Source organism: Coptis chinensis, chromosome 2 (assembly GCF_015680905.1).
Source record: "Coptis chinensis isolate HL-2020 chromosome 2, ASM1568090v1, whole genome shotgun sequence".
Classification (NCBI taxonomy): Eukaryota; Viridiplantae; Streptophyta; class Magnoliopsida; order Ranunculales; family Ranunculaceae; genus Coptis; species Coptis chinensis.
In genome coordinates this window covers 5008895-5032345 of record NC_141457.1, presented here as the reverse complement: position 1 = coordinate 5032345, position 23451 = coordinate 5008895, and the positions used below count along the sequence as shown (strand labels likewise).

General features: G+C 36.2%; 1 protein-coding gene and 2 long non-coding RNA genes across 4 annotated transcripts; 2 read left to right on the top strand and 1 right to left on the bottom strand.

Annotated features, from left to right (window-relative positions):
- Window positions 1-693: 693 nt before the first annotated feature.
- On the bottom strand, window positions 694-2635 carry LOC147514487 (uncharacterized). Its single transcript, XR_015208277.1, has 2 exons — window positions 1583-2635; window positions 694-1348 (listed from the first exon to the last, which is right to left on the bottom strand). It is a non-coding gene; the product is annotated as an uncharacterized LOC147514487 (long non-coding RNA).
- An 867-nt stretch (window positions 2636-3502) lies between these two features.
- On the top strand, window positions 3503-10344 carry LOC147514486 (uncharacterized). Of its 2 annotated transcripts, XM_086594378.1 has the most exons (7): window positions 3503-3801; window positions 3960-4034; window positions 4139-4247; window positions 4494-4739; window positions 5608-5700; window positions 7700-7765; window positions 7932-10344. In XM_086594378.1, the coding sequence occupies exons 4-7, from the start codon at window positions 4647-4649 to the stop codon at window positions 8019-8021; spliced, it is 342 nt and encodes a 113-aa protein (XP_086450504.1). In that variant the 5' UTR covers window positions 3503-3801; window positions 3960-4034; window positions 4139-4247; window positions 4494-4646; the 3' UTR covers window positions 8022-10344. The 2 variants fall into 2 exon arrangements, with proteins under 2 accessions (XP_086450504.1, XP_086450505.1); XM_086594379.1 differs by having other exon boundaries at window positions 3960-4247.
- An 11408-nt stretch (window positions 10345-21752) lies between these two features.
- On the top strand, window positions 21753-22870 carry LOC147514485 (uncharacterized). The gene is made up of 3 exons (XR_015213223.1): window positions 21753-21886; window positions 21982-22391; window positions 22500-22870. It is a non-coding gene; the product is annotated as an uncharacterized LOC147514485 (long non-coding RNA).
- Window positions 22871-23451: the final 581 nt, after the last annotated feature.

The window sequence follows — 23451 nt, the reverse complement described above, 5'->3', positions numbered from 1 at the left end:
GATTAGTTCTAATTCACTTGTTTGCAAATATCGTGTGGTTCGCTGCAGTTAAGGTTCATTTTATAATACAGCAAGTCGGCAAAACATATAAGTGACAGGGTAATTCTAATATAAAGCAAAAGAGATATTGGCTTCAGTGCAGAGTTGGTGTTTTAACGTGGAATTAAATTGTAGCTACAGCTTAATAGAATTTAATTTTCACTCACATATACACCAGCTACCTACTCTGCCCTTTCTACTTACTCTACCCTTGTTTGAGTTCAGAAAACATAAATAGCTCAATACAAAGTCTATATTTGTAGTTTGTTCCTTCCAGTATGACTGCTGGAAGTATCAGTCTACTCAAGTCTTCCATCATCATTGTTTCCCTTTCTAACTCAGGAGTCAGGAACAGCCCTGCAATAGTCATGTGTTGGGAGTGGATGGGAACTGGCAGAACTTCAGTCACAGAGCTTAGGTTTCAAATTGAAGTATGCAGTATGAATGTGGTGTCCACGGAAAATGCAAGGTCATAGATTACATGAGAATCTCTACAGTCAACACACTTTTGAAAGTGGTGCTTCTGTCTACTCAGAATCTTGAGGTTGTAATTGTCCAAATATACTTGTGGTTATCGGCATTTCTTTGTGTGGCACTAGATGGACTTTGGCAGGTAAAAATGTGACGAATAATTTGTAATAAATAATCGACAAATGGATCAAAGCAAGGTTTAAACTTTAAACGACAAACTTCTGAATAAGGCCAGAAGGTAAGAATTTCATTTGCAGCATACATAAATATAAATATTTGAAATTCCATAGGGATTACAATTGATGATCAAGAATTGTGACGGTATCAACATCTTTCCTCGACATCATTGTACTCTATAACTTACCACAAACATGTTAAACCGTGGAGACTAATTTCACACTACACCATTCCTGCAAGTTACCGCCAATGCAGAATTAGGAGGTTTATTGTGCAGGTTGCATGGGGAGGAGGGGAAACTCTCTCTTCCCCAATCTTCCCTTTCCGGCTTTGTTCTTCCACTATTTTTTTTTTCTCTCTTCGCTACCACTACCACCACCACCATCATTCTTCTTCTTCTCCTTCCTTAACTCTATGTAACGCTGGTCTTCACCGATTTGCGGCTTTCTAGTTCTAGTGGAGAAAATGCACTATGTGAACTACATAAATTGTTTGTGTATTTTTCTTCTTGTTAGATTTGGATTATGATGCATCCTTCACTGCCTTTGCTAATCCTAACATAATAATGAGGTTTCCAATACAAATCTTCCACGACAAACTCTACTCGCAAGATATAACTATTCAATCTTCCTGCCGATGACAATTTCATTTGCAATTATTCCTTCATTAACAAAACGCAGACGTTATCAATTCAACACTATTTTAGCACATAATTTTTCAATATTCCTGCCGACGATGAATGTCATCTACAATTATTCCTTCAGACTCCAAATCCTTATTAATAATATTAGCACTAAAATATCCAATAAACAATTTTTTTTTTATTCATTTCATAAAAACAGGAAATTCAAGAATCTAAAACATGGATATTACCATAATTGCAAATTAATATTACCAGAAAGAAGTGTAGCTGTAGAACTGAACACCCAGAGACATGAACAGTAAAGAAGCAGTAGAGAAAACAGTCTGTCCCAATCTCAAAGAGAAACTAGCACTTGTCCCCAAAGAGCCTGGTACTTCTTCCATCTCTTGGGATGCATGCACTCTACACGTGATACTATACTACCCATCTTACCCGATCATCAAGACTTGTCACTCTTTGCCATGCCAACCATCTCATTTATTCCAAAAAACACAAAAAAAAACAAGTTTACAGCAACAAGATCAATATGAAACTGAACGACACACACTTATATATAAAACTGAATGGGCTGTTAGGCTTTTAAGGTAAAGGAAATACTTATAACGTTTCAAGAAGAAGAAGAAGAAGAAGAAGAAGAGCAAGAAATGAAGAGGTGGTTGTTTGGTGGAAAAGTAAGCCGTCGTTCTCTCCGGGATTTTGCGAGATTTCGCACAATATATATATTTGGCTCGCAAATCGCAATATGGTGTTGAATTCTCAACGATATTTTAAAATTTTAAAATGTTCATAGTGAATATTTTATTATTATTATTATTATCACCTGAATAGTGAATACAATCCACATATTTCTTACTTTAATTTAAGCAGTTATATTCCACTGGTATACGCGTTCATATTTCATAGTGTCGTCCCATAAATGGTATATGCCATCTCCGCGTGCAGCCCATCGACAGTCATCATCGCACCTGAACAAAGGATTTGAGTACCTTTTTGCTCCATCATATACGTCAAAACTTATACGATTATAACGACCTTTTCCATCCCTCCACCGCATTGTACAAAAATAAAGTGTAGTAGCCCATGAATCATCCCAGAATTCAAATTGGAAACTTTGTTGATAATTAAGGATTTGCAAACCAAGATCCTTGCTCCCAGATTTGCAATGGAGGGACATTGGTGTGTCAGGATATAATTGATTCACTAGATAGATGTGATGGAAGGTTGCCATTGAGAAGGTACAAAAAGAATATAAGAGGGCCACCAAAACAAATAGAATGATGTGACTACTTTTATTCAAGGCACCCATTGTTGGTGTTGTTGAAACTTGAAACTTGAAACTACTCTACTGTTTGGCTGAATGATGGTCTCTTAATATACGAAAGCTATTCATCAAAAGAACACTAGTGATAAGTACACCAATTCCAACCTATAGCTGGAAAAAATATTTTCCAACCACAGCTTAAACTGTCGTAATAGGTATATTTTCACATTCATTTTAGTATACCTTAAAAGTGTAATTTCAAATCAAATATAACTCAAATTGGTATCTTAGAGACTTATACTAAACAATTTTTTTAATTCCATATTAGATGATTTGCATTTACTTTTCGCTAAAGATTTATTTGCCTTAATTGTCTTTTTTTTTTTAATAGTACAGTATATACAAATCATATATTGCAAACTTTCCTTCCAAAATAATCTCTTTCATCACCACATTTCCAACAAATCTACTAAAGGCTCTATTAAATTAGGATGACAGTGGAAGCAAAAAATAAATAAATAAATATATAATCATGAACCCATTAATAGCAATCAAAATCTTCTAAAGACCCATATATAAGTTTACTCTTTTTGATTAGCTCATTATAACCTATTTCACAATATCTTTACTAGTAATATCTCCTATAACTAATATGGACTTTTAAATTCATCTGGATATTTTTCTTACGCATAATACCCCTAGATGAATAATTAATTCAAAACACCCAAATAATAATTAGAATGACTACTTGGTCTTTCTAGCTTTTGTGAAATTGGTACCCATAGTGTCCTTAAATTAAAGTATTGCTTAGGACACTTTAAACATAAGTAATTGGTCATTTCATGTGTGTGTTGGTGAATAAAAAAACAAACTCCACGTATCATTTCAATTGTACGCCACCGTTAATGCCAACTTTAATTAGCCATTAGCTAATCCCTTCATCTTCCCAATCTCTCTGTCTCCCTTCTCTCTCTCATTGCTCTCCAAATTCTCGCTGGGGTTTTATGCCCTTCTTCTCACCTTCAACAAATCGTTTGATTCCCAGAACAGTTTTTTTTCTCCCTTTTTTTTTTTTTTTTTTTTTTTTTTTTTTTTAAATTTATTTTTAGGTTATTCTGAGTCTTGGAAGTACTGCAGCTTAATCTGGGTCCGTTTTAGATTTTATGTTTGTTCACTCTTCATAAAGGAGGCAGCCCTACAGCAAAGGGAGGTAAGCATTAATAAGATCTCCTCTGTTTTCATTGTGTATAGAAGATTCCATATCTTACTTGATGTTTGAATTAGTCGATTGATTTTTTTTTTAACTTTGTTATATTATATTCATCTTCAAAGTATCCTTTCTATTTATGTTTTGTTTCTACGCTATAGGATGCTTTGAAAGCTGCAACACAAACCCAATGTGTTAGAAACGTAGAGATTACATCCCTTCGGTTGGAAGCAGTGGTATTGAGAACTTCTGTCTCATGTGCTGCTTTTCATTTTACTGATCAATCATTTCAACAATCAGCTGCTTCTCAATTAGATTGACATAACTATTTTTGAGTTAGGCTGCTAGGGATGAGGCAACAACTTCTCTTGAGCAGCTCCATGAATCTGAATGTGAAATTAACGCTCGAAACCGTGTCACAGAGAATGATATTGACAAAGGAAGAGATGGTATGTATTCAAAGATCTGTTTAATGGAAAAATTACTCCAACCCTTGAGATATATGATCCTCAGGCGGCGCAGTTATCTCGAGTTGACAAATTAGGGATAACTATCCCAAACTATTTATGCAAAGGCACTTTTCCTTTTGTCAGTGCTACATACATGCTTTATTTTGTAGTTATCTTTTTCTAACTTAATCAAAAGAATTTCCATATGAGATCATTACTGAATTGTTGCTTACTCATTTGTCAAAGGGAGAAGATGTTGTTGCTATTTTGCCATGGGATGAGTGGTGGGAGTTTGAGCTGACCAAAGATGATGCCAACCCTCAGATTGCATTATTTCCATTGCGTCCTGATCTCTGAGCCAAGTTTAATGAGTATGTAGCTTGGGAATATGCGAAAAGCATGTCTGGTCAACCATATGGTTATCACAACTTGATATTTAGTTGGATTGACACTGTTGATGGAAACTACCCTCCACCTTTGGATGCACATCTGGTACTAAATTTCTTGGTCATTTTAATTTTTTTTGTTTTTCTATTGACAATTGTTCTTCATTCTTACCATCAATTTGCTTCATCATAGAAAGTTTCTTGGTTGTCAATGAACTTTCAAATTCTTTACATCATAGGTTACAGCGTTGTAGATACTCTTTCAAAAATAAATAGAACAGCTTTTCGTTGGTGTATGCATTTAGTAGGCCTTAATAAAATCATTTTTATGTTCTTTTCTTAGAAATGGTGATGTATATCTTAATGGTTTCTTAAAAGCACATTGTTTGGTCCCACGAGCTATGATTTTCAATTCTTAGTGTTCACGAGCTGTTATTATTATTATTATTATTATTATGTTGATAATTTATTGTTCCGTGTGTTAGAATGGATCATTGGATCTTCAATAATCCAAATTAACCCCTCACTGCATTGTTATTTGTTATTGAATTAGAACTTGAGTGCCATAGGTTAATCCATTAAGGATATGTGTTTCGGTGCACTATACTTTATCTGTTGAAACCTAATTGTAAGGTGAAGGTTCATGTTTCATCGACTTCTTGTGCAAATGGAAGAAACACCTCTAAAGGTGAAGAAGAGCCTTGTTGTTGGAAATTGTTTATGTTAGTTATAAAGATTATTTACATCCATCCATTTTATTTTATTGCTGTTTTTCCCTACAGAAAGATCAGACATGATCATGTTTGTCCTGGTCTTGAACAAAAAAGTGTGCCATGGAAATTTTCTTAATTGTTAAATTGCTACTGAACATCCGGAGGTTTTTATTCAACGTTATAAAAGGAACTTCTCTCTTACTTTAATTATTTATGTACTCTCATCAGTTTGATCTGATTGTTGACTTTAATATTGAACAGGTTGCATTTGTTATGACAGTTTGGAACCATATACAGCCAGCTTATGCTGCCAACATGTGGAACGAATCCTTGAACAAGCGACTTGGATCCGAGGTATCCTCGTGCTTATTTATTGATTACTACTTCTGTATACAGTCATTTTCTAGAAAAATTCCTTTCGGAAAATCAAATCAAGACAGGTGTAGCCTTTTGCTACTAAGAGTTTTACTTTGTGTTTTGAACTTATTTGCATTTGTTTAGCATCACAAATAAGATAATAAATAGTATGTTTCAAGAATGCAAATGAAGACAAGTGCGGCATGTTGCTCTAAAGCCTCGCATAAAAATTAGTAATCCTGGTTCGCTCCACTCATTGCCAATTGGTTTTGCGTTGGATACCCAACTTTTAACAGATACATGCCGTATATTAGGTGACATGAAATTATGAAGTGAACTAATTTTATACGTACAATGAGCGTTGGCCATGAATGCAAGATGATATATGTGTTCTTATATATTTATTTTTTTGGCTTTTCGACTACAATATCATAACCGCCATTGATTACTCATGTTTCAAGCTCCTTTTACTTCATTTAGTTGTTTTTAACGTTGTTACATACATATGCATAGACAATCCATTGATTTGGTGATATCAAGAAAGCTTCTTAGAGTAACCTCGCTTAAATGTATGTTTTCCATTCTATGATACTTTGTTAGACTCTAACGATTATATTTGAGAGTTGTAGGATTTTTTAGAGAATATAGTTCTAATCGTCAAGTACTATCAGTTTCATAAATTAAGAGAACTACTACCAATTGAAATGTGTGGTTATACTCAATATGATGATTGGTTTGAATTTTTCGTTTTTCATTCTAAGTTCTGAGTGAATTCTTATATAAGTTTTAGGTGATTACTAAAAGGTTTTTATACTCATTTTTTTTTTCTAGAAAATTCTTATATTCTTAAGTAGAGTATAGTGAATACAAAGTGATGTTTATGGACTATGTTACTACGTTAAAACCCACATATATGTATAATAAACTAAAGTCGGGGTGCCTAACAGAGTCAACAAACCACATCTATCTATGGCTAACTAAATCACAGACAAACTGCATGAAATAAAAATTGTGTGCTTGACTAATCGTATGGTGAATGAATGAAGTCATAGCCTTTTCTTCACTCTTAGCGGGCATTATGAAAGTGATAGCCTCTTCTACATTTTTGCATGTAATGTGTATGGCTGTGTTTCCCCCAATTTAAGTATGTCTTTTAGTTCATTTTATTTTGTTAGTATTTTTCCTGTAAAATAGGTGTGGTTGTGCTCCATTATTTCCATATGCTATTTTGATTAACTGTATGTATTTTTGTCATTATTTTTCTTTGCGTTAGATATGATGATAACTTTTGGTTTAGAGTTTTCATGGGCCTTTCCACTTCTCTATCAGCCAAATGAGTATGTGTAGTTTTTAGTTAGTAGGTACAAATTTGCCTTCAAGAATTCGAACGAAGTAGGTCGTCCATTCCAATTGCAAAGACAATAAAATTGTTATGCCCTATTACCCACTAGGAGGATGCAATTGAGGTCTAGAGGTGTACTAACCGTGTCAAGTTTAGTTTATTGTCTCCTATGCTCGAGGCTCACAAGTCCTTGAAGTCAGCCATGTCCTGAAGGCTCTCCCTATCTTCTCTCATGCTCTTTAAAAACTTCGTTTAAAAAACTTTCATATAATTATATACATAATGTTAGAATAATTTTTTGGGGGCAATTTTTTAGGGCTTTTGGATTATCTAAATACTCTCTTTGGGTTTTGTTCATGTGCATTTGGTCAATTTATTGGCCCTAACGTGATCTCTACAACCTCTCAGGAATCGCCTTATATATTCATGTTTACCATTTCATCAAAGATTTTCTCTCAGAATCAGGGGGTAAGTTTATATATCATGCATTGGTCGAGTTCCTATTGGTACATGTGCAGTGATGAAGGACTCTTCTTGCACTCTCTCAAGTCAAAATGTTGGATGACTAAATCTTGGAAACTTTTTTTTTTTGTCTTTAAGCACCCGGTTCTGAATTTTGGGTAACAATTTTTTTTTATCATGTGTGATGGCAAGATTATAGCTGAAGTTAAAATGCCTATCCAGAAGAAATTGCATGTACCAGACAAGGGTTTCTTCAAGGTATTTCTTTAATGTGCACAATTCATAAACATTTATGGATTATCTTACTCTGGTGCTTAGTAATATTGTGCTGAACACAAACTAAAACATGTATGGATATCAACTTATGGGATACGGTTATACTGGTGAGATGAGTTCTGAATTCAAGTTACAATTTTTTGTTTAGTGGAAGTTTGCGTTTTGTCTTTGGGTTGATCGAGTACCTCTAGGATTTCTAACCGCTTTCAGGTTTGTCAATCTGATTTTTTTTTCCTGAACTTTGTTTCTTGGTTTGTATTTGTTATATTATTTTCAGGCGATAATTGTTTTCTTTTCTATCATTTTGCTTTGTTATATATTCGCTTTGTTTTATGTACGTTCATATACTCCTTGGCAACTTTTATTACTAAGATATTGTTGATGGGACATGTAAATGATATGTAAGAAGGAATGTGAGGGATTAAAGGTGGTGTCGTGGTTAGGGCTGTCAATGGACCGGCTTGGGTCGGATTTTAGAAAATCCGAACCCGAACCGATAAGAAAATTGGGAACCCGAAACCAAACCGAATCGATAAGATATATTGCAAACCAAACCCGAACTGAAAACTATAAAATCAATTAAATCTTAAATTAAATTTATTAATTTTAACCACACAATTGATAAACACATACAAAATTAATCATAAATATTACTAAAATGCTATCTTATCGGTTCGGATTTATATCGGTTCGGTGGAGAGCAAACCCAAAACCAAACCAATATCTTATCGGTTCGGTTTGGTTTCAGGTCGGTAGAGGCCAAACTAAATTATCAAAACCCAAACCATTTTTTATCAGTTTGGTTCGGATCGGTTATCGGGTTATCGAAACCCATTGACAGCCCTAGCCGTGGTGGTGATCGAGTTTCCAGAAATACAGCAAGCAATCCATGTTTTCAGCACAAGGTCTGCATCTTCTTCTCCGTTAAATTTGCGTGCATGAAATACAAAACTGTTTTTTTTTTTGTTACAACATGAAACTCAAATTTTGGGTATAGGCTGTTTTGGTTCACTACACCATAATAGCTTTTTTGTGACACTGGGTTTTTCTCATTAGTGATTCCAAATTGGTTTTAATGTATAACGTTACATAGATGTTTTTGATGCACTAATTTTTTATCTTTGTCATTTGCAACGTGCACTTGCTAGAATGAGAGGCTCAAGGTACATGTGATTTGGACCTATACTTAGAAGTTTATTGCTTACGTATGTCTAGAAATCAAATAGGCATGGAGTTCCATTCAAATCAAATTTTAAACGGCGGCCAGTGTGTCTGCTCAAGCATAATGTCAATTGTAAGTGTTCTCACCCAAATTATGTTTACACTCTTCCTTAAGTTTTGTTTAACATCACGTGCATAGCATGTGCATCTTGCTAATATGGTTAAACAACCAAATATTTATTGTATCTTTCATAGAATTAAGAAAAGAAAATAGTAGCAACACTTGAAATGATAAATAAACTCAAACATCATTATAAATCTTGGAATCAAAATAGAGATGATAAACATGAAAGATTTAATGTAGCAAGTAATTAGTGATTAGACGTAGTTCAAAGTGATCAAAAGTTCTAAACACTAAGATATACGCCTTGAATTAATATCCGGCTTAAGGCAAAGTTGAATTATAGAAAAAGATACATTTGCAAATAAATCATACACGCCGATAGTAGCTCTTATTATTACTTTTTTCAAATATATTTATTCTGGTGAAAGTTTATTTCAATAATACAACAATAAATAGATAAGCAACACAATAATTTGAATATAAAAAATAGAAGCCGCCCTTCATCGCAGAAACATGGAATCAAACTGGAGCTTCAACTTAATAATTTTTTCAACGTATTTCACTAAGACATATACACCAGCCGCCATTTTGAGTTATCTAATCATAGAAACATAAACGATATTTGGAGTTGGGTTAACACACACAACCCACCCCATGAGCCAATTAAGATTTATGTAGCACCTAAAAACCGATTTCCTACTCTAGATCAGTATTTCACACATTGCACTGGTCCACGACATGTTAATAAAATATTAAAAACATTTGCAATGAATTCATACAACCAAAAAGCAAATAATTACAAAGATTAAAAAAAAAAAAAAAAAAAAAAAAAACTAAACTAAACTACTTTGGTAATAATGATAGCGTGTGTTCACTTCCTTAGCAAGCGGATATGCCTGTGTCTTTTATCGATTTAAATGGGGGAGCTTTTTGTTCGGCCCTGTACTTCCTTAGCAAGCGGATACACCTAGGTCTTTTATCGATTTAAATGGGGGAGCTTTCTGTTCGGTCCTGTCATTTGCTCTCCAATGACCAGCATTAGACACTTAGTGGATGTATAGTAATTAACTTCAAGTAATATGACTAACAATAACATGATATTTTTACCTTTAACCTAATCGTATGCTTATAAAATTCTTGTAAGCGCATCAACAAACAGAGTTTCAAGAAAAACGTTAGTATAGGTATGCAATACAATTCAATATTACCAAAATATATTTAATCACGCTCAATACGTACAAAATGAATATTCACGAGTTAAACACAACCCCAAGACAAAGTGGTTAATTAATACAATGTTATGTTATTTTTAATTAATAGAAATCTAGTTTGTTTGTTTGTTTGTTTGTTTGTTTGTTTGTTTTTTTTTTTTTTTTTTCAAGTTGAAATTTTATTGATACTGATGAGGAATTTTACAATTAATTAGGACAAGTGTGCAACAAGCTGCGCCGCAAGTCCTTTCTGAATAGCAAATCCTATTCTTCTAAAAACAAATTCGTTAGAACCTGCTGTCATAACGTTACTGTCTATAACTTTCTGAAGTCTCTTGAGAAGCTCAACAGCCTGTTATTCCAAGAAACTGAAAGTGTCAAAACTAAACGGAATGAAACAATGCTGGTTAGCCGTGCAAGCTTTCTCATGCTTCTCCATCTTCCATCTTCCTCATGTTGTATTAAGTTTTGACTAACATTTGATTTTACGTCGTCCTTGAATGCCCACCTATACGAAAAAATACAAGAGCCAAGGATGGCTCGATCTTAAGGTGGTGGGATTGTGAGGAAAGATGCTTCAACCCACGTATGGGTGATGGTTGCGCCATCATGTGATCTCGCTTTGCTTAGACGGCTGTCCAAAAATCCTGGCTATGAGTAATCGACCATCCAAATTTTGAATAAAAAGATTTTTACAGTGGAAATTCGCAGGTTTTTTTATTCAATGTTTTAAGCCTGTTTAACTTAACTTTTGGGCCTAATATGGGTCTAGCTAAAAACAACCAAGGTCCATACCTATATGAATGGGTACATTTTAACAGTGTTCTCAAATCTAAAATGACTCTCAAATACTCTCAAAAGTTATAACAACCAATTCAAATAATATACTTCTTAAAATCAACAACAATAAGAATATCAATGTTCCACTATAGAGAAACAAAATTTGCAACATGCTAGACTTCAAAATAATTAGCTTCAATCTAAATAATATAATTTACGTTGTTTAAAAATTAGGGTTGTTATATTATCGGTTCGGTTCGGTTTCAAATGAAATATAATATTATCAGTTCAGTTCGGTTTCGGGTACCTAATTATCTTATCGGTTCAGTTTTGGATTTACTAGAATCCGACCCAAAACGATCCATTGACAGTCCTAGCAATGGCTAAGTGGGGACAATATCGACGTGGTAGGATGAAGTGGGTCATTACAATTTACCCCCATTAAATCGAAAATTAGGGTCTCCCTACCCCACCCCTAGTTATACACAACAAAGCTAACAATCAACTCAAATTGACTTGAAAGTGTAGCAGTATGATGGTCTGAAATAGCAGACCACATACTCTATTAGCAATAAGTCTTGCATTATTGCTATTGCCTTTTCCAACTAATAAGGACCAACACTACTAAAGTCATAGTTGCCTTTTCCAGCCAAGCTAGGAACAACACTACAAAAGTCATGTATGTCGACCGGGATGGAACCAAGAACCTAATCAAAATTAAACAATTTTTTTTAAGTGGTGCCTATTCAATTTTTAAGTGGTACCCATTTGGTCTTAGAATCCATTTGGTTTTGTTTTGGGTGTGGACAACCCTTGGTAAAATAAGTGGGGCCTCTATGGATAAACCCTTTGATTAATATGGTAATTGTTGAAAAAAAATAATATATATATATATATATATATATATATATATATATATATATATATATATAAAGCATTGGTGTTTAGAGTCCAACTTTGTTCACATATCATATTCTTTAGTTGTTTTAAACTTGTTATATATAGGAGATGACCATGCACCAAGGGTTCATAATCAAAGGGTCCATAGGCGAGCCTAAAGTATAGACATAATCAAATAAAAATGTGCATATATGTGCTCTTGCCACTTTGTTTAATTTAACCGAGCCTGTTATATGAACTCCACCACCTAAAGTAGATTTATAAGATGAATTGAAGGCTGATTTTTGGTGAAGATAGTTTTCTCATAATGGAGAATCTTCCTACATACAAAAAATCAGACCAAACAAAAATGTTTAACATTATCAAAAGTTATTTTAAAATTTGAAATTTTTTGACCGTTAGATAATTTTATAACATTGTAAGCAAATTTTGATGCACCTAGACATTTTCAAATATGCTGATTTTTTCGAAGGATGATCTATATTGTGGGGAGAACATCTCCACCAAAAATCAGCTTCCAATTCATTGTTTTTCATGGTGGAGTGTTTTTGGAGTTCGTATAAGTGGGCGAAGTTCATATAACGGGCAGGTTAACTTAAACTCAATATGTTTTACATTAAGAATTTGCGTTATGAAAAACTAGCTTTAACGTGTGGCTACACCACTCGATCCCCACTAAGGCAAGGGACTCGAACCCAAACTTGAATATGTCGGGTTCGGATACATTTCTCTAACCATATTTAAATCCAGGTCGGATACGGATACATGTTCTGGGTAATTTTTAGTGTTACCTGATCGGGTTTAGGGTTCGGATTCGGATTTGGGTGAAAATATTTGCAAAAAATTCAAATTCGGATTCAGGTTCGGATATTATGAAAAAAATTCATATTCGGATTCGGATATTAGCATATCTAATTTGAACCCGACCCATTCCCTGCCCTAATCCCCACAATTCATTTCCACTTTATGTTCTTGTACACAACTTTCTCGAAAAAGACCGAGTGTAGATTATTCCCCTATATTTAAGAACTTGTTTTGTAGTACATCTAACATGTTCTCAATTGTAAACAGTGGCGGAGCCATGTACAGGCCAGGTAGGTAGGGGTGCAAACGGATAAGTTCGGATTCGGATATGCCTTTATCCGAATCCAAATCCGAAAATTTATACCGATATCCAAATCCGAATCCGACGGATATTAAAATTTTGATCCAAACCCGATTTCGGATATACGAATCGGATATCGGATAATATCCGATTCGAAAATTAATATTGATTAAAATTTTATTTGCTTTGAATAATTTATTTTACCACTGTAAAAACTATTATAAATATATATATTTTTCATTTATTATTATTATTTTGTTATTATAGTTTTATATTATTAGTTTATGATTTTATATAATATTTTATACAATAATAAATAATTAAATTAATTAAATATAATAACTATTAATTTTTTAAATTGGATTGGATATTTTCGGATGCGGATATGGCAGTATCCGAATTCGTATCCGAAACCAGTTCGGACATAAAAAATTATCCGAATCCAATATCCGAAATTTTTGGATAATATCCGATTTTTCGAATACGAATTCGAATCGGATTCGAATATTTGGATATCCATTTGCACCCCTACAGGTAGGGCATAGCCCCCCCCTGAATTTGTGTAAATATATATATCTATACTAGTAGCATATCCTATAATGATCGTGGCCTCTTAAATTCATCCGGGTCTTTTTCTTACGCATAATGCTCATAGATGAATAATTAAATCAAAACACCAAAATAATAATTAGAATGACTATTTGGTCTTTCTAGCTTTTGTGAATTTCTGGTTCCCATAGTGTCTTTAAATTAAAGTATTGCTAACGGCACTTTAAGCCGGAGTAATTGGTCATTTTATATGTTGGTGAATAAAAAAACAAACTCCACACATCATTTGAATTGTACGCTACCATTAATGGCCAACTTTAATTACCCATCAATACCGACTTTAATTAGCTATTATGCAATCCCTTCCTCTTCCCAATCTCTTTGTCTCCCCTCTCTCTCTCTCAAATCTCATTGCTCTCCAAATTCTCGCCAGGGTTTTATGCCCACCTTCTCACCTTCAACAAATCGTTTGATTACCAAAAAAAAATTCAACTTCTGATTTCTCAATTAGTTTCGACTATTGATATGGTTTGCATAATGAGTTTCCAGATTACCAATCTAATGCAAAATCAATAACAAGATAAATACTTCCTTACTTATTGTATGAGGTATACAACACAATCTTTGGGGGGAGACGACAAATTCTGAAAACTACGAAAGCCAACGTGAAAATTGCAAAACCCTTAGCAACAGTATTGACATTCTCTGGTCCATTTTATTTTCTATTTGCAGTCAAATCCTGTTTTAGAAGCATTTGGTAATGCAAAGACTGTCAGAAACAATAACTCAAGGTTTGTAGAATTTTCGTTCTTTTAGTAATTTCCTACTATGTAAATTTTTAGATGAACATAATGTGTGGGCTGAATCTAATATCTTGACATTACAATCGTTTTGGTAAGTTTGTGGAGCTCCAATTTGATGGAAGGGGAGGATATCAGAGTCGCTATCGAACATACTTGCTAGAAAGATCTCGCTTTGTCAAGTGTTTGATCCCGAGAGAAATTATCAACTGTTTCTACATGCTTTGTCTTTACCATCAAAGGTCGGTCCTAATATATATATATATATATATATATATATATATATATATATATATATATATATATATATATATCGTTTGTCTAGGGTGCCACTCTTAGAGTGCCACCCTTATCTCACTCTTCATTTGAGCCGTCCGATCTCGCCCTCTAGATCTGAAGATCTAATTCACTCAATTTACCGATATTTACCGATATTTCGATATTTCAAAATTTTCCTCATCATCTTCTCTAAAAAAAAAAAAAACCGATCTTCACCAAAAAAAACAGACCGATCTAACCAAAAAAAAAAACCGAAATTTAGATTCTCTCTCTCTCTCGGCTTCTTCTTCACCAAAAAAAAAATCAACAAAAAAACAGACCGATCTTCACCAAAAACCGATCTTCACCAAAAAAACAGACCGATCTTCACCAAAAAAAAAAACAGACCGATCTTCACCAAAAAAACCGATCTTCACCAAAAAAAAAACAGACCGATCTTCACCAAAAAAACAGACCGATCTAACCAAAATACCAAAAACACGAAATTGGGTTGGGTTCTCTCTCTCTCGGCTTCTTCTTCTCCAATTTGAACCAAGCTTCTGGATTAAGGTATTTTCGAACATTTAATTCGTTTGATTTGTTGTTTAATTAGTAAACAACAAATTGGGTATATTGTTGGATGTTGTTTAAACGGTTGAACCTAGTAAACTTTATTCTTGGCAATTGTTTAAAACGCGAAATTGGGTGAATACTGTAACAAGTAAACAAGCTTAAAACGCTTGGTTCAACCGTTTATTGGGTATGAAATTGTTTATATTGTTGTTTGGAACAAGAAACTTTGAAGTAAACAAGTTTCTGTATTTGAAGAAAACATTAGACAACCGCGTGTATGAACTTTATTCAAATTGGGTAACCTTCTGTGTAGTGAATTTATTCGAATTGGGTAACCTTTATTCAAATTGGGTACATGTAATAATTTTGCAAATTTAATTAGCTTTGAATGGTATTTAATTTAATTAGCTTTAATGGTATTTTCGTTGCCGTATTCTTCATGCTTTAATGGTATTTTCGTTGAAGTTTGAATGTTATTTAATTAGCTTGAACTTTGTCGTATTCGTCATGCCGTATTCTGGCAGAGTTTTGAACTCTGTCAGAGTTCGGTGAACTCTGTCAGAGTTTTAAATTCTGTCAGAGTTTTGAGAGTTCGGTGAACTCTGTCAGAGTTTTAAATTCTGTCAGAGTTTTGAACTCTGTCGAAATTTTAAATTCAATGGGAGTTCGTGAACTAGCATATTCGGTGAGTTTTAAATTACAGCCGAGTTCGGTGAATTCTCGTGAGTTCGTGAATTCTGTCGAGTTTTGAACTCGTCGAGTTTTAAAATTCGCGAGTTCTAAATTCATCCGAGTTCGGTGAATTCGCCGAGTTTTTGAATTCTCCGAGTTCTAAATTCTGTCGCCGAGTTCGGGTGAACTCTGTCGAGTTTTAAAATTCTGTCGAGTTTTGAATTCTGTCGAGTTCGTGAATTTCATCGAGTTTTGAACTTCGTCGAGTTTTAAATTCGCGAGTTCTTCTAAATTACGTCGAGTTTAATTCGACAGAGTTCTAAATTCATCGAGTTTTGAATTCTCGTCGAGTTTTGAACTCTGTCGAGTTCTAAATTCGTTAGAGTTCGTGAATTACATCCGAAGTTTTGAACTCTGTCGAGTTCTAAATTCTGTCGAGAGTTCGGTGAATTCAATCGAGTTTTTGAACTCTGTCGAGTTCGGTGAAAGTAGCATATTCGAGAACTCTGCCGAGTTCGTGAATTAGCATATTCGGTGAACTCTGTCAGAGTTTTGAACTCTGTCAGAGTTCGGTGAACTCTATCAGAGTTTTGAGCTAAAGTGGATTGATCCGGTCGACGTGGCTAAAATTTGAAAAAAGAAGGGAGTCCTATATATTCTATCTTGTATTGATGGCTCATTTTGGCTCACTTCCTCGATATGGGATCGAAAATGTTAAGTACTCGATTTCTTTGAGAGGTAGCGGGTTAGGCTGTACAAAGCAATTCGACCTCTTATAGGGGGATGGGGTTTAAAGCGACTTCTCTAGAGGGCGACCCGGAAGCAAGATTCTAGGCAGGCTTAAGTGGGGATTTTGGTCTAGCAATTAGAGATAGAGAAAAGTTGAGCCAACCAAGGCTTTGGTAAGAAACCCGATAATATGCTTAACACACCCAAGTCAAGGGCTACGAGGGGGATTTCTAGGGAGATTCAAGGCGTGGCGCAGCCTAGCTTTAGTCGGCATAAGAACAAACAACTAAATGGGTATCCTTAGCCTTTTGTTAGCTTCTTGGCACCTGAGTCTTCTACGGGGCATCTCTTCTTTATAGCTTTATAGATTATGAATTCGATTGAACACACAAGAAAAGCGTTGATGGAACCATGCAAACGGTGCTCATTAACTCACTAGCGTCCCAATCAAATCATTCCAAAGTACTTCCCCATGCCCCATTTCGAACAAGCTCTTGGTGAAAAAGATCGTGCGTGTAGTCCGAACGAAGATTATCCGTCGTAGTTATTTCCTTTTTCTTGAGAAAGCTCTGCCGAGTAAGGGAATGCTCGTGTAGTCGACACTTGCACTAAGCTTTTCAGAAAATCTTCCAATAAACCGACGACCGAGTCCGGCCGTCTTGAGTGATAAGCACCGCTAAACCTCGATTTAGTGCCTAATTTCTTCCATAGCACCCTTTATTAGAATTAGAGCGCCAGACCGGTGTATTGATCGGACATAATGCTCCCCTTTCGTCATAAGGTGTGGTTTCTCACGCCTATAATGATGATCAAATCACGATCATGGGATAGCCCGGTTCTAATTCTATATGGATTAGAATTGAAATTAAGACCCCGCTTATTTAGTTCCGGATGATGTAGAGCCAATTCAATTTATTTCCTTAGGTTCCTAGCTCTCCTCTCTCGGGTGGGTTGGAAAACTTTCATATCAAAGGGGTTAGCTCTATCGAACGAAGGTTAGGTTTTCAAAGTGGTAGGCTTAGAGCTAGCAATAAAGCTAGAAAAGTCTACCGCATGAAATGAAGTAGTCTTTGCCAAAAGCAAAAAAGGTAAATGCTTATTTCATCTTTCTTGAGATGAAAATGCAAACACCGTGGTGCCGGGGTCCAACTTCTTTCTTTTTAGTCCGTATTGGACTTGCCGACATATCCAAACGTAAGTGAGTCGGAATCAAGCTCTTGTCGCTTCGTCCATTCAAACGATGCTATAACTTAAGAAAGAGGGCGCCCCTCTTATAATAATAGTAGATCATTTTCGCATGCTATCCATTTGAATTGTTTTCTCCTCCCTTTCCAAAATCCTTTCGATCATTTTTGCATTATAGTCCTCCTCAACTAAACAAAAAACACCTAAGATTAACAGAAGAAGGTATATCCCTTCAATCCATTTTGAAAGCCAAGCAAGCTCGGGTAAATGGCCTAGAAATAAGAAAAGACCACTGAAAAATAGCGGTACTAAGGGTTGCTTTCCTCTGGGTAGGCTATCTTTGAAAAAGTACAAGCCCAAAAAAAGCCATAAATGAATAAAAACAAAAACAAATATTCCGCTCGGGATTCCCAATACAGTAGTTTTGTCGCTAGGTGCGGACATGATTGCTATGAAAATACTTATCATGAAATAAAAGAAGAATGAAATTAGAAATGCCCACTTCGTGCGCCTTGATAAGCTCATAAAGATGATGCAGAATACTCGTAGGTCATGAGCTTGCATCTGGAAACAGTGGCATATATACTTAAAATTGTTAAATAAACCCCATTTTTGTATGATTTAAGTACAAAAATTCCAAAAAACGTAACCAAGGTCTGATTCTAAGTCACAGTTAGAACTGGTGCTTACACCGGCGGTTAATCGTTGCCTTAAAGTTACTTAACTACAAGTAAAGAGAGAGTCCCCGGGAACTTGATGAGGATTATATTAAACTTTTTGGGTCTTGCGGACATACCAAAGATGCGGGGATGAAAACAAAAAGAGGGAAAAGAGTCGCCTTACTCGGTGAGGCGCCAAGCCTTAGTAAAACAAGTATGTGATTTGATCTCAACCTCGATCTCTATAGTTACTCATCACACTACAAAAGACCAATCTCTTGTTACTAATATTAAGTAATCCGGGGACCACATCATTTATGTGCGCTCTCGCCAAGAAGGGGTACTACCTCTCACAACATCCCTCGCGAGGGGTAGGTGGTAGTTTGGCTTAGCCTTTTACCCCCAACCCGTGCATCAACTTATATCTAATTTAGGCAGGGGGGGTGGTAGGTGCAGAAAGTCGCCTTTCGGGGACATGCTTTGTTGAAGACATCTCTATACCCATTCAGAGTGAAGGGCCTAGTAGGCTCCTCCTTGGAGAGATAAGTACTTGATTGAGATAGGGCGCAGTCCTTGTAGAATTGGTTGGGTTTCAGTGGCAGCAGCGTTAAAGGTATATTACTTAGTAACAGCAAGTGGCATTCTCCCCTTCTTTCATATAGCCTACTTGGACTAGATAAACCTATGCCTCTCTGACCTAGGCACGGGCATTTGTCCTTAAGTCCTTCAGGGGAGGCCAGGTTGTTCGTGTTGGAGAGAACGCCGACCGTCGCCATGCTTCTTAGATCGAGTCAACGCCTATTTTCAGGCGCCTATATGTTATCTAGGAATCTGAGATTCCGCTTTAACATTTATCACTTTAAACTTATGAGTCGGGGTAGACAAATGTTCCATCCATCCGGATTTTGTACGGCAATGACCAAGTATAGTCCCATTCGAATTAAGAGGAATGACGATGTTGGCCGGACCCTATTTCTTATCTTGTCTTGGAAGGTCATTTTGCTACGCCGGATGGAAGTTGCCAAGAGTTACGTTCACCATGGCGGAGTGATCCTCTTCCTATTGATCAAAAGCGCCCACCGGTTTAGAATTCTATTCTAAGGGCACCCCAAAGATCTCAAGTGATTAGGCAGGCTTTCAAAGAAATAACTCGAACTCACCGCAGGGCTTTCAAAGTTGGTTTATTGATGCTTGATGACATACCTTGATTGCTAGCGGCGAGATATTCCACAAAGCTTTAAAAGCTTTGAAAAAGTCCCACCCCTTAATAAAAGCTTATGGCCTAAGAAATTCTTTTAAGTTTAGATGTTGTAAAATTTCAACTCACACGTGTACAAACTAAAAGAGGTTACCCGACTTGCTAGTTTTCGAATCACGATGTCTTATATTGTCTTTCTCTTATGCCGCTGGGCGTCGACTATTTTCGCTTTTACAAATGTGCTTCTTTTTTCGATGTTCATTATCTCCATGGCGGCTTTAAAGTTTTACATGAGTCGTTCTCAAAAGTTTTCCTAGTCGATTTCGCATGCTTGAATTAGATTGGGTTTTTTTTTGTTAGTGTGTGGAGGGGATTTAATAGAGGAGTATAGTTTGCCTAGATACATGCACACCTTAGATATAGATTGGCATGCACACCGCCTTTTTTTCGTTCTTTGTTTTTCACGTTGGTATTGCAACAATTTGAATTAGTTGAATGTCTTATTTTTAACTCCTATTTATTTTGTAGCAATGCCTCGAACAAAGAATCTGAATGTGAAGAATGCAAAAAAAAAGTGTTTTCACGGGTGCTAAGAAGTTGTTAGGTGGGGGAGTAGTAGTTCGGTCGCGATGAGGAGCCCGAAAAAAGAGGGAAGGAGAACAACCACTTCGCATCGGTTAAGTAGGGGGATCGGAAAGCGGATGATCCCAAAAATTGTAAGTGGTGGTAGAGTTAGGAAATCAAAAGAGAAGAAAGGGGACAGAGATGAGTGATGTAGATGTAGATGTAGATGTAGATTTAGATTTAGATGTAGATGTAGATGTAGATGTAGATGTAGATGTAGATGACCATGACGTAAATATGGATCGTGGGAAGAGTGTAGTTCTAAGTCATGCTGATAGTGAAGAAGAGGGTGTTGATGATGCGTAAGAGGAGACCGACGAGGGAGGAAGAGGACGGAGGAGAGGAGGAGGAGGATGACGAGGAAGTCCATGTACCTGTACCTCCCAAAGAATATTGTGAGAAAGTCTAACAATGACTTGGAGTTCAAGAGAGGTGTTTATGGAGGTGGCCCTTGTGTGTCACATCTATTGTATGACCATGCAGCGGCACGGGCTCGCGATGTTTTGGGAGGCGGGTAATATTATCATATAGTGTCTATTAGTATTTAAATTTTGTATTACTAAACTTTGTGCATACATTAATACTAAGTTTTTGTTGTTTTAGGCGGGCGAGGGGTGTTGAAGTGCCATGGGCACCTCAACAAGTTGGTACAATGGGATATCGAGGAGAGTGTTCGGACTATTCTACTTTTCACGTGGAGCTTCAAAGGACCGCTTTATGTGCTCGGGTCTTAGGTGTATACAGCATCGATCCCGTGTTGGTCTCTAGCGTTTGTGGAGAGGTGGCATCCGAGACCAACACGCTTCATATGCCGTGGGCGAGATGACAATCACGTTGGGCGATGTTTCCCAACTCTTAGGAGTTCCGATCGAGGCAAAGCAAAGGATCGGGACACCGATTTGACCTTGAACAGAACAAAAAAAGACTTCTCCACAAAAATCTTGGCATACCCATGGATAAGATAGATGCGGAGATGAAATCTAATAAGTTCACTTCCAAAGTTAGGATGGATTTCTTGATGAAGCAGTTTTCTGGGAAGGTAAGAGATGAAGATTTACGTGATGAAAATGGGGTTGTTGTGAAGAAGGCGCCAACCCAAAAGAGGGTGCGGTTTGCTTTGTGAGAGCTTATCTGTTATTTTTCTTTGGATGTACCGCCTTCACCGACATCGCCCGAACTGCAGTTCCGTTTGTTATCCGAGATCGCCAAATTTGCCAAGATCGAGACTACTGGGTGGGGTGCACCGGGCTTACTTGTACAGGGGTCTTGGGACTACCACAAGTGCCAAGGTGAAGGGTGTTTCGTGCTATTTCACTCTCCTACGTGTATTAGTTTTTTGTTTTTCTTTTCAATGTCAATTTTATCTATCTATTACAATATTAACTTCGGTGTCTATATTAATGTAGGCATGGATTTATGAGTACTTCCTTAGTGTTCAGGCCATACCCAAATGAGGACTATCATTTGAGCATGTCCCGTGCTAATAGGTACTCACTTTTTCAGTCTTTTTATGCTAGCACAACAGCTGCATTGAAGTATACCCGAGCCACCATTGATAATATGACTTGTACCGATGTAAGCATTTTTGTATGTAAATAGTTTTATTTATTAATTAATATTATTAGTATGTGATTAATGATTAATTTCCTCGATCATATGCTATTTGACAGGTTGAATGGTATCCCTATGTTGAAGTCCGAGCTACACGGCCGGTGGATGAAATAGCATTTTTCGAGGGATTTATATGCTTTCTTGATAATGTCGAGCAATACAATGTTGCGAGGGTTGTGCGTCGGTTGGGTCATATGCAGTTTGTACCCTCGGATCCCCAAAACCAAAGACCTCGACGCGAACTACTTCCGGACGCGGGTATGATGTGAAATTTAATATTGCGTCTTCCTACTGGAGTAATTGGCAGAATCACTTGATTCAACTTGAACAACGCAGACCCATTCCGTCTTATCCATGGGAGTGTGTTAGTAGATACATGAGTTGGTACGAAAACAATAGTCATATGAGAATGATAAACCCTGATCATCTTAGTCACTACTCCCTACAGAGTCTTCCATATCATAATCTGGTGAGTTAATATCTTACAACGTTAATTTTTGTTTTGTTTTGTTTTGTTTTGGTATTTTATAAATGTAAATGTATATACTAATGTAGTTTTGTGTTTTAATTTTGACAGCACCCCGTCGTCGATGAAATTTCTCGCTTGCTCAATCAAGGCCTGCAATTGGGTGGGACTGCGATTCCAGAGGATGCACAGAACGAGTTCATGGAGGCATACAATTTGACCCGGTGCAAGTTCATTGGCGGACGATATCGTGAAGGAGCATAGGATTTAGGTATGTTGAGTTTGGTTAGTTTAGGGTTTAGGGTTTAGTGGCCATATATCTTGTTTTTGGTGTGTTGAGCATAGGATTGCAGCTTGTGGCCATATATCTTGTTTTTGGTGTGTCCACTGGGCAATGAGTGGAATGGGAGAGTCTCATTGTCCTATATGTAGGTGTCCATATAGTCACTTCCCTAGTATCTGTCAATTGCTTCATTTTTTGCTCTTGAAAATGTTGAGCATAGGATTGCAGCTTGTGGCCCCCAAGAAAGCATATACATAGATAAAACTCATACACAATACACATATGAAGAGGGAAAATTGGAGAAAAGATAAAGATTATTAACTTCATATGATTTAGTTATCTCTAGCACCACCACTTTTGAGTTTGAAATAGACACCCGGCTGTTCAATGGCATCAACAATAGTGTTTTATGCTTAAAAAGGAGGAACTTCGCACCTTTTTGGTTCGCTTTTGAGTTTACACTACAGAGTTTGTTTTCTTGATTGCTCTTGTATTGATATAATACATATAAGTACAACTGTACAAGGATTGGATACAATTTGTGAGGCTTCGGCATAATTCAAAAAACTAGGAAAAGAAAGGGAATGAAGAAACAAAGGTGATACTGGACACAAGGAATGATAGGGTTCGGAAAAATTGTGTTGATAAGCAGGAATGGCATACTCAATTATAATACATACTAGCCCATCCTTGTTTAGAGTGGATAGTGTTGAAATGATGCAGAACTCATTTGCCATATCTTGAGGGAAGTAACTGTAACATTAGCTAAAATTTCTGTTT

What these genes read in the sequence shown, in the direction of transcription:
- LOC147514486 (XM_086594378.1), top strand. Translation starts at nt 4,647, where the DNA reads ATGTCTGGTCAACCATATGGTTATCACAACTTGATATTTAGTTGGATT. An exon ending in ACAAGCGACTTGGATCCGAG is followed by an intron (nt 5,701 to 7,699) that starts GTATCCTCGTGC and finishes TGTGATGGCAAG; the next exon opens with ATTATAGCTGAAGTTAAAAT. An exon ending in CAGACAAGGGTTTCTTCAAG is followed by an intron (nt 7,766 to 7,931) that starts GTATTTCTTTAA and finishes TTTTTTGTTTAG; the next exon opens with TGGAAGTTTGCGTTTTGTCT.